The sequence below is a fragment of the Stegodyphus dumicola genome, chromosome 9, assembly GCF_044657685.1.
Source record: "Stegodyphus dumicola isolate Sdum_Otavi_A_Nest chromosome 9, ASM4465768v1".
Classification (NCBI taxonomy): Eukaryota; Metazoa; Arthropoda; class Arachnida; order Araneae; family Eresidae; genus Stegodyphus; species Stegodyphus dumicola.
In genome coordinates, this window is record NC_140776.1 from 65,894,662 (window position 1) to 65,906,733 (window position 12,072).

At 30.1% G+C, this 12,072-nt stretch overlaps 1 protein-coding gene across 1 annotated transcript in view; it reads left to right on the forward strand.

Moving 5' to 3' along the window:
- Positions 1 to 12,072, forward strand: part of LOC118195958 (midasin) — a 589,327-nt gene that overhangs the window by 368,347 nt on the left and 208,908 nt on the right. Inside the window, exons 46-49 of the mRNA XM_085823548.1 lie at positions 83 to 221; positions 563 to 705; positions 2,849 to 3,036; positions 4,531 to 4,880. Coding sequence (XP_085679674.1) covers positions 83 to 221; positions 563 to 705; positions 2,849 to 3,036; positions 4,531 to 4,880 — 820 coding nt within the window. The remainder of the gene's footprint in view (positions 1 to 82; positions 222 to 562; positions 706 to 2,848; positions 3,037 to 4,530; positions 4,881 to 12,072) is intronic.

Genomic DNA, 12,072 nt, shown 5'->3' on the forward strand with positions numbered 1-12,072 from the left:
TTTTTAATCTCAAATAAAATTATCTAATAATAGCACATGACAAATAAACAAATTTTTGTATTCCCCCCCCCCATATGTACAGCCTGTTTCATCTAATCTTCACGAAGAAAAGGATTTGTTTGACATGGTTGCCTTTTCTCAATGTCAGGGTTTAGTTCACTCTGGGATGATATTTTATTTATATGATATTCATCAAAGATTGACCGATTGTTCAGAATATGGTAAGTAGTAAAACAAATTGTGCCAATTTTTGTACTTTAAAAATATACCCATGTATATCTATCTATTTTCTAATTAATTTTAAGCAAAGAAAATTTATATGTTTAATGATGAAGTAATTTATTCTGCAGCAAATTCTTTATATCTTTTTTTTTTTTTTTTTTTTTTAATTTTTTGTAATCTTTGTTTTAAATGGCTTTATTTTTTTAATTTGTTATTTTTGAAAGCAGGTAGTTTTATTTGTTAAGAAAACTTTATTTTAGTTAGCCTTTTTTTTTTTAAGTGGTAGAATTCTGTATTGTTATCAAAGTGATTTTATCAAAAATTATTTTTAAATTTGCAGAAGATCCAAGTTTGTCTGATTTCATAAGTGCTTCAGCCTTGTGTGTACAGTTGCTTCAAAAACATGAAGATGCTCATATGTGTTTATCAAAAGTTGCTGAATTAGTATATGTGAAGAACAATTTAAATGTAACATCCCGCCAGGTATGGTAATTTTTATATTAATTTTTGAAATGGTATGCGTATTCAAGAAAATTTTATGCGTAATTTTGACTAGTATTACAATGAAAGAAGTATTGATTGCTAAATTTCTCCTGCATTTTTTTTTTCATTAGTTTTTCTTAAATTAAAAGACACATTATTATTAGTAGTGCTTGAGTATTTTTTGTGTTGATCCTGAGAAATGGCAGATTTCTTGTCAAATTTAGGCCAATCTTGAAATAAAAGTTTCGATGGAACAGAGCATTCTTTATTTCATTAGATAAAAACAGATTCATTTTTATTTAATTAGATTATCAGGTAATGAAAATTACAAATATAGCATATAAAAAACTTAATAATTGTAAACTAATAAATTCTAACTAAATAATTATTATAAACTGAATTTTGTAATGATCTCCCAAAATAAGCATTAATACTTTTGTAAGTCATTCTGGCAACCATAATTTTCTAATGGCATTTAAAATACAAAAAATAATCTTTTTTTTTTTTTTTTTTTTTTTTTTTTTTGTGAATCAGCAAATAAAAATTTCCATGGATAGAAATCTTAGTTGAATCACTGTGCTGCAGTGTTTTTTTCAGCAGCATTTTGCTAAACCTCAGAGTCTTTTAATGTTTTGACTGTGCATACCAATATAATCAGTCTAATAAAAATACTCAGCTCTTTGCTATTCAGTAGAAGACAGATCTCAAATTTTAGTCTCCTCTAAAAGAAAGGAAAAAAAAAATCCTTAAATAGAATTTTTATTGGGATCACTAAGTTGCAGAGTGGTTTTTTTTTTTTTGTGCATTTTGCTGAATCTCAGCATCTTTTAATGTGTTGACTGTGCATACCAATATAATCAGTCTAGTGAGTTTAAAATATGCTGTTTGCTATTCTGTAGAAGACTGATCTAAAATTTTGGTCACTTCCTCCGAGTGAAAGGGAAATGGCAATTAACATTCATCCTTCTCTACAAAAATTAAATTGTCTTACTGAAGATCCGGATTATGTAAAATCAGAGTGAAGATCTTATGAGTGTGTTGTGACATCATGCTTATGCAGTATAGGTGTTAAATTACACTATTAGCTGACAGTTTTTCTTTATCGAAAACGATCGATAGGAAAAGATGTGCCTCATTATTATCATTATTGTTTAGATGTGCATTCTTTATATTGATCTCTAAAATCATAACCTTTTTAGTTCTTTTATAACACTAACCCATAATGGAAAGAGAGATATATGTGAATGTTGGAAATAAAATAAATAAATTTATTAAAGGAAAACTTTTTATATTTGAGTTAATGTGGCTGAAAGAAGATCTGCATATAAATATATTAGATGCTATTTGCTATAATTATTTGCACAAAAATTTTTCTACTTTAATCCCAGGCAATAGTAGCGATAAGACTAGTAATGGCTTCTGTATAGATTGCTTTTTATACTTTCATATATGTGTAAAGTGAATATAAGCCAAATTTTTTTTAATAGTCTTCTAGAAAGACATCCTTGTTGGCTTAGATGGCCCTTTAATGCATTGTGGTAATAAATCACTTAACCTAAGCTATTGCTGCAAACACTTATAAAATACATTTCCAGGTAAATGAATTTCAGGAGAGTATAATTAAAATTTTTAATTATTTTTTTAGAGTAGGTCATATGAAAAGTTATTGCAGCAAAAATCATGTATTTTTAAAATGAATTTGTGGCAGTTAGTTCAAGTTTCTAAATTAAACAACTTTTAGAATATTATTGTAAATTTAGGAATTTTGTAACTAATACTTATATGCTCTATAAAAAAGTTTTCCTAGAACTAGTAAAACATCTTCATAATTAGTAATCCAGATATAACAGCAGTTGAATCAATGCTGTTGCTTTATTTTTGTTTTTTTTTTAATAGAGAGCAGATAAACATTATGCACTTTAAATTTTCTTAATCCTTTCATATCCGATCAGTTATCAAATCACTTGATAATTTTTTCTGCTTTCAAAAATTTTCTGACCCTATTTGAACTAACCTCATAATCCTTGATGCTTTTGTTTGTCTTTTCCCTCTTAAACCAGTAATCCAATTTCATTGCTTGTACAAATTTTCCACTTTCATTCATAACTGTCGTAATTTGTTTCATTATTGTGATGTTACCTAGGTTGCTGTATCTATAATTCAAGAGGTGATGGAGAAACTTCCAAGACTTACTGTAGATGAAGGTATCCCATTAACTAGTTTGTTGCCAACTTCCCTGGATTATCGTCAAAATGCATTTCTTGCTTCTGTCAGGAAGCAAGGTTTAATGATAGTATATTTTTTTAAACATTTCAAAGATTGCTTAAAAGAGTAAGTTTTTCATTTTCTTTCATAAATTTTGGATGATAATATTAAAATCTTTAATTCATTATTTACATTTTATCTCACTTCAAATTATAAAGTATTTGCTTTATTTTGCAACCTTTTATGAAAGTGTGAATATTTCTTGCCATTTTAAACTAAAACGCATGTGCTTACACTTAAAATCTAGATATCATATTAATACTTTTTTATCAAAATATGTAATTTACTTGCAGATCTGAATTATTCTAGTAATATTTTTTTGAAGGCTTTAGGAACAAAAGTGTATGTTATTTTAAAATTTACTCCCCAACTCGGTATAATTACGGAGCATAATTTTACATTTCATCATTAGATGCTCCAGTATAAATGCAATTTTATTTTTACATAGAATTTTATTTTTATTTTTGCTTAAGAATTTATAAATTTGTAAAAACAAGATAATTCTTACAATTACAAGTAAGGTATGTATAAGTGTAAATTAATTGAATTTTTTTGGAATAATTACTGGCCATAGAATTCTTGTATACATGCAGGTTGTAGTTTGAACAGTGTTCAAAACATTCTCTAGCAATTATATGTGTAAGAGTTCGACATTTCTCAGAGAAATCTTAATATCTTCTGTATGTTCACATTTTGCAGCAATCAAGTAAACTGTGCTTCTTGTTCAGAAAATGAATGGCTGTTATTAAGCTATTAATTTTATCTCAGCTCAAATTTCAGACCATTTTCTATGATTTCACCAGTATCGAGCGTATCTGAGATTTCTGGGAATTTTGTGATTGTTTTCTCTTTGTATTAAAAATTCTGTTATACCTCTAATTGTATTTTTCATACTCAAGTAATGTGAAAATATTTCATTAAAATTTTTGCAAAGTAAATCTAATCCTAAAGACCAGAATCTTGAATTACTTTTGACTTGAGCTCTGTCCATTTGTTATGAAAAATAAAAAAATCATGATTATTATTATTTTGCAGATCAAATGTTTCAGTTTTCTCAGAAAAACATCTTTTTTTCTTCAGAAATATAGCGAGTTTGATCATGATCATTCAAATCCTTAGATTTATTTTAGTTGGTGAAGAATTATTTGCTTTTTAGTCTAAATCTGAATATGAAAATCAATTGAATTTGATTTCTCTTCCAGTGCAACAAAATTTTAGAAGTGGCAAACTGTAACATTAATAATTGATTATGTAGTAATTATTTGTATTAATCCTTTTCATAAAGTATATTTTTAGAAGAGTTAACATAAATCTTCTGCATTTAAATCCTAGATTGCAAAATTTCATGATTTATTGCATGGGCCACCCTCTAAAATTAAAAAACTGTAATACATGAAAATCTGATAAGTCGTTATTTTTCCCCCTCTCTCTTCCTCTCTCTTTAAAGAATATTTAATAATTTTCTTATCAGATGCATATTTGCTACAGTTAATATGAATACCTGAAAGTTTTCTCAGTTTTATTTTTGTTTGGATCAAAATAATAATGATATTGTTTTAGGTTGAAAAGACTTAAAGAGGGTATTAATTGGAAGCCAAAATTCTCTCCTTATCCAGTGCCTGATATACCTCCCTTGGAGTCGATTGAATTTGAGATAAGAAAATTTATATGTATAATGCGAATTATGTTTCAATCATGTTCTATTGAACAATATAAATTTCTGGATCACTGGTTGGACACTAAACTGGAAGATTTCCTAAAAAATACTGTATCGGATGATTTGCACAGAATATTGAAATCAATTCTTAAATTTAAGAATGTACTCAGTGAGCAATTAAGAAACCCTGTCACAGGTGATTTAGCAACCATTGTAACAAGCATTGTTAAAGAAAGCAAAGAAAACAATGCAGGTAATTCAGTGTATTTTCTTTTTCTATGTTTTATATTTTAGTTATGTGATCTGTTTCATTTTATTTATTCTTGATGCATTAAAATATTCTGCTATATGCTTATGCCTTTAAAACTGTAATACTGTATCAGCAGCTTATAAGTTGTCTTTTTAGCCGCAGGGTTCGTATGGTCCTTAAGAGTTGTTAAAAGTCCTTTAGTTTTTTTTAAATCAATTTTTGGTCCATAATTTTGGCCAAAATCGGCAGAAGGTCCTTAATTTTAATCATCTGAAATTTGTCTGTATTTAGGACTGCCAAAATGGCCAAATGAGTGTGAATTAGACAAAAGCCCACAGGACAAAATTGCACGCGACAAAAGCCCACAAAAAAGACCCCACTGAGATAATTGCCCATGCTACTAATACCCACACCAATGAAAGCGCACATTGATAAAAGCCCACATAATATTTAATTATGTATTATGTGGGCTCACACTGACCAAAACCCACAGTGATATATATGCTGCATTAAAATTAATATTTTTCACTTTTTTCTTCAGCTTCACAAAGCAGATTCATGAATAAAGATAAAATAAAAAATAAATTAATAACAAATAATTGAACAATAAATTTAAGTAACGGAATGCATTTTATTTTGGGTTCTGGCTGAATTAAAATCCTATATGTATACAGAACAGAGAGTCAATCAAAATAATATAATTTAAAACATCTACATGTATGTGTAACTTTGCTTTTATATTTACACGGCAAAAGGAAGTGCCCTCATATAAGTCCGACAAAGGGAGGTGAAAGTTAATACAGTCAAAAGTCATTAATCCGGACTCGTCGGGACTTCGGCGATTCCAGATTATCGATTTTTCCGGATTATAGATCATCAGTTTAAATCTTGTAAGATGGCATGCAGAAATTACAAAATTAAAAATATGAAACCGTAATTTATGAAATAAAGAACATTTATGATCTAAAGGGTATCAAAATTTACAAAAAGAAAAAGCTTAATATTTATTTGTTTACTTTATTAAACATTTCCTTCAATGTAAGTTGCTTCGTTTCATGTGATAATACTTTCTCTTTAATTCTATTAAACAGACATAATTTCTTGTTTAGTTACAAAGTTCCGCTTTGACATAATCTTTCTAATCTATCATAATCTAATAATGACGTTTCTGCCCCCCCCCTCTGCCGCAGAGCAGCGTGAAATTGATAAACAGATTTCGGATTTCAAAACATACTTTCGCTTTGTAGTAAATATATATCGGAAATTCTATTTGACATAATCGAAAGTTCAAGCTTACTTTTATAAAATTGCTCTAACAGTCTGCAAAAAATAATAAGCCGGATCCAATTCGAAGATTAAGGAACAACGCAATCTGCAACATTAACTGAATTAGATAACTTTAGCTTAGCGTATAACTCCGTTACACATTAAACGTGCATGCGCACAAACATATTCGCAGCTATAAGGGTCTTATGCGCTCTCGTAAACGCCTGTGCGCATGCGTGAACGCGACGCATGCACAGAAAGTTTGTAGCTTTGAGGTCCGGATTATGGGTGTCTGAATTAACGACTTTTGACTGTACTGGCCACACTGCTTCGTTTAATTCTACAGGACTTATAAGGAGTCTTAATATGTATGTAAACTTTCATCCTATACAGAGAATAATTTATGAATAAGAATTTAATATGGAGAATTAAAAGCCGAACTTTCATTTCAACGAAAAAAGTAAAAGTACCATATTCTATTATGATTAAGAAAACATTTGTGTGCGCTATCACAAACGCTGTTTTAATGGTGAATTAAAAGCACAGTTTCAAATAATTTAGTTAAATTTTGACTACTTGGATTTTACATAAATTAATTTCATTCCCACTTGAAATTTCATTTTTAATCATAATAATTATTACTCATGAAATTTTTCTGGCAGTCAAAGCTTTTTTGGATTTCCTAAAAAAGTGTGCTTTTTTAAGTGGGCATCCTTCTTGTGGGCTTTTGTCATGCTGTTTTCTAACTGGACACTGTCTATTCAGACGGGAAACCATTGTGTTCCTTTTCTTTTGGCCCCAGCTGTGTGAAAAAGTGGTTAAAGAGAGGAGAGCCTTGCTTATTTGCTTTATTCCCTATCGAACCTGGGGTGCCAAAGAACGGCCTCAGAAGAGAAGGGGTGGCAGGAGGGCAATTAAAGGTTGGTCAAGAATAAATTAAAGAGGATTTTAAATGTTTTTTTGTTAATTACTAGAAAATAACAATATCTGAAATTCTGCTTGTAGCTGAAGTTAACCTCTTTCTTGCATTTCTTTAGTCTAGTTCTTGTATAACATTTTATCTTAGGATTTAGTTAAAATTTCAATAACTGGAAAACGAAAGGAATTAAATATTTCTTAACCATTTTTAAAGGGCTAATTCACGGTTTTGCAGTAAAACTGCTGAGTAGAAAAATATGCTAGTTCCTGTTTTGATAGTGTCTCTAACAACTTTTTGATGAACTAATTAAACATGTCTGTTATATCAAAGCAAATTCATTGTTTAAAAGTAAAACTACTGAACTATTTCTAAAAAAATAAAATTATTACATATATTAAAATTTACGTAAAAGTAGTGTTTTTCATTTTAACTTTCATATGGTTGAAAATGAAACTATATAAAAGTTAAACTATTCGAATAATTTTAATAACGAAGGTTTCTGAACTCAAGAACAAGAGGATTTAAGAACCATGAGCCCAGCGTTGTAAGAGAAGTAATCTTGCACATTAAAAGTAATTTTTATTTCAATAAAAAATATTATGTTACTTGATTAACTGTAAATACTTAAAAAAACAGTTCATTTTAATTTATCGTAATTATTTATATACAAAAACTTTCAATGAAGCAAATTTAAACAGCATTTAAAAACTGAATTTGACTGGAACACTTCTTTTGTGGGTCTTATGCTGTTATTACATGTTGAATATTATTTCGCCTAGATTAAGAAAAAGAAACACATATCATGTAAAAATTTATTATTTAGAAAAACTATCAAATTAAGATCATTTTCTTCACCTCGAAATGCATTGTTTTCCCTATACGAATTTCATATTCTAACAGCACAGAAATAAAATCATTATATTTTTATTGTTGAGTACGTAAAAGACGACATTGGCTCATAACCTGGTCATTAATTTTTCAGATATGGCAACTAAGCAAACATTAATGGATGCAGTAAGATTCATAAACATAGGCTTAAGTGGTAACAAAAGTAAATCCTTTTATGGCTAACAATGCTGTACACTGTGGGGGTTAACACTGATGGGTCATTTCCACGTTTTATGAACAGTGCTAAATCTCAGTATTAAATAATTTTAGCAAGATATAAGAAATTTTTCTATCTGAATCTAAGCTTTTAGAATCACCATCATGAAGTAATTTAAATAAGAAAAATAAAGAACAAAATATTTTCAAAGCTCTAAAAGGAATCATGGCCATCTTTTCAAGCGAGAACAGGAAAGGAAAAGAAAAGAAAAGAAAAAGAGGTAGAGGAGGAGGAGAAAAATATATCACTAAGAATAAATTTGTCAATTATTAAATTTTACACACTTAAATTTTTTGTAGCTGCAGTATTATTAATATGCATCCTATTTTTACTATAAACCACACGATTTTCGCAGGCATTTAAACTGCTTGAGAAAAATTGATTTTTGAATAAATAAATGCATAAAATTGAACACATTTATAAACAAAAGCGATTTTAGTTACTTATTCAAGAATCTCTTCAGAGTAGCTCATGTGTTTAAAACTCTGAATGATATTTGTTATTTAAACGTAACTTTCAAGACAAACGCTATTTTCTCCAGTCTTCATTTCATGCCCATACTTTTAGAAGCATATCTGTAAATAGTGTTACGATTTCATCTTCAGTAGCGTTTTTGTAACAGATACCTAGAATTACAAATACCGTTTTTGTTACCTAGAAATTTGAAAGAAATGCGTCCTAAGTTTAAATTCAAACTTAGCTAAAACTGACAGGAAAGTCTGTGCAATTTTCATGAACTCAATAAAACCAACATTAAATTTGGCAACAAAGATATACTAATATCAGTTTTATATTTCAATAATCCAAAGAGAAAATGTGATGATTTGTTACATACTCAGTCATATTTGGGGAGTGACCACAAATTTATTATTGTTGGTTAACGATTATCGGGAAAAACTATCTGTTATTAAGTATTATTGAAATTTTCCTATTAACTCTTCAATGCTTCTTTCTAATCAATGGTAAGGTTCTGGTAATCTGCTGGGTGTAAGGTTCTAGTGTAAGGTAATCTGCTGGTAATGCTGGTGTAAGGTTCACTAGAGAAGAGCATTAGAGCCACATAACTTGTAGAAGATATTTCTTATAAACCTCGTGTGTTGATGATCAAGTTGAAAAAATGCTTAAATATGGAGCTACGTTTTGAATAATTTTTTCCCTTATTGAATGAGTTCAAAAGTTTCTAATATCTTGTTTTCTAGCATGAAATGTGTTGGGTAGAGGCGAGCGAACGTTTTTCCTTATACGCATGCGTATTAATTATGATGGCGCAGCTGTCTCTTCTACCGACAGATCCATCATTCGAGCTTCGAGCGTATGGAGATGGAGCGTGTGTTGTCCTAAATCGATGGCTTCTTTACTCTAAGTATTGGCCTCTGAACAACAAATGGTAGCAGCTGCATGGTTTTGTCAAGAAGAATTGGATATAAAATACCAAGTCGAAACCGAAACTGTCTTAGTGGAAGCCAAAAATGGAGAAGTGGAACATTCCCGAATTAACTGGAGAGAACTATTTTATTTGGGCATTAAAAATTAAAGTTGCCTTATCACTGAAAAGACTTGACTCAGTAATCTCAACAGTAAAACTAGAAAATTTAGACGAGAAAGATGAAAGATTGTGGAATGAGAAAAACGCTGACGCCGTAGCATATATAAAACTTTCACTATTGGATCAACAGGCATTTCAGTTCTTCACAGAAGAGAATGCATAAATTCTTTGGGAAAAAATAAAGTCAACATTTACAGGACAAGCCGAAGATCGAAAAATAGATGCTGGTAATGAGTTAAAAAAATTTAGAAATGAAGTTGCATGAGTCGGCTAATGATTATATCGCAAGAGCGAGAGGAATAGCAACTAAGTGTCAATCGCTAGGACTAGATGTATCTCCTCGGGAACTGGTGTTTTACACAGTCTGTGGACTTCGTGGAAAATTCTCTCGAATTAGGGAAATTGTAAAAACTCAGCGTGAAAAAACAATTGATGAAGTACTCGAAATACTCCGTGAGGAAGAGTCCGTTCACAATTCAACGAATGGGAAACGACCTGATGGAAACAACGCAGAGGCGTTCATATCAAGAAGGAATAAAAACTATAAGCCAAGAAATTGTTACATTTGCCAACGACCTGGTCACATCGCGAAGGGCTGCTATTACAGAAACAAGAATTCAAAATGTGAGTTATCCAAAGGTAACAAGGACAGAAAGAAGGTGCAACCTACGAGTGTGAACGTTTCATCTCATTCTGATGAAAGAGAAAGTGATTTTGCTCTTCAACTTACGCGTGAGAAAAATGATGAATGTGATAAAATTTGGTTGCTGGATAGTGGTGCAACCGGACACATGGCAAAAGACATCTTTTGGTTTCAGAATATTACACCAGAGGTGAGGGAAATTTACCAGGCAGGTAAACACTCAAAAATATATTCAGAAGGTATTGGTACTGTTAAAGCAAAAGCTATAAATACAAAGAATTCTAGTTTTATTAATTTAACTATTAGTAATGTTAGTTATATTCTTGATTTAAGAAATAACTTATTGTCACTCACTGCCTTAATGGATAAAGGATGTAAAATTGAATCAAGGAATAATTCTGTATTAGTTTTTAGTAGGTGTAATGAATTACTTTTTAAAGCATTTAAGAATAACGGTAGGCTTGAAGTTAATTTAGAATCATATTATAATTCTGAATCTTGCATTGCTAATGATTGTACTGGTAATAATTATGAACTTTGGCATAGTAGATTGTGCCATTTAAATCCAAAATATATGCTTAAAATGAAAGAATACATTGATATTAATGATGTAAGTGATTATAAGTGTGAAACTTGTGACATAAGTAAAATAACTAGAAAAAGTCATCCAAATATTGACATTAATCAGAGTACAGAAATTTTAGAATTAATTCATTCCGATCTATGTGGCCCTGTTCAAACTGAATCAATTGGTGGGTCTAAATATTTTATGATCTTAGTGGATGAATTTTCTGCAATGTATTTTACTTATTTTCTTAAAAGTGAAGTGTTTGACGCATTTTGTAAATTTAAAGCTAAGTATGAAAATTTAACTGGTAAAAGAATTAAACGTTTGAGAACAGACAATGGTTTAGAATTTGTAAATCAACAATTAGATAATTATCTTGTTAATTCAGGTATTTTTCGTGAAAAAACAATTCCATATAACAGTGAGAGTAATGGGAAAGCTGAACGGGCAAACAGAGTTATTTTAGAAAGAGCTAGGACATTACTACATGAGAGTGAGCTTCCGGTAAAATTCTGGGCAGTACTCAAGTATCAAATTTAACACCCCGGAAAGGAAAAGAAAAAATTCCTTTAGAAATTTGGACTGGTAAAAAACCCAAATTAAACTATCTAAAAAGGTTTGGATGTGTGGCATACTTTCACATTCCGAAAGTGATGCGAAACAAATTTGACATACCAGGGAAAAGAGGGATAATGTTAGGATATGCTAGAGAAAGAAAAGGATATCAGCAAATATGATGACTCATCGAATTTCGAAATCGCCGACATAAGGCGGGGATGATGACAGGGGGAATGAAGTCCAAACATCTGATAGCTATGAAAAAAGTAATAAATATGGAAATGAAATACCATTAAGACGATCCCAGAGGCTCAAATCAAAACAACTAGCGTCAAGTATAATCAGTAATGTTCCGAATGATTTTTCAGAAGCAAAACAAAGTGCTAATTGGTATGACTGGAAATCCGCAATGGAAAGTGAAATAGATTCATTACATAAACACGAAGTGTGGGAAATAGTAGAGAGGCCTGAAAAAACAAAATTAGTAAAAAGTAAGTGGGTGTATACTTTGAAGGAAGGAGACTTTGGGGAAGTAAAATATAAAGCACGATTAGTAGCGGCTAGGTTTAATCAAATAAAAAATAAGGATT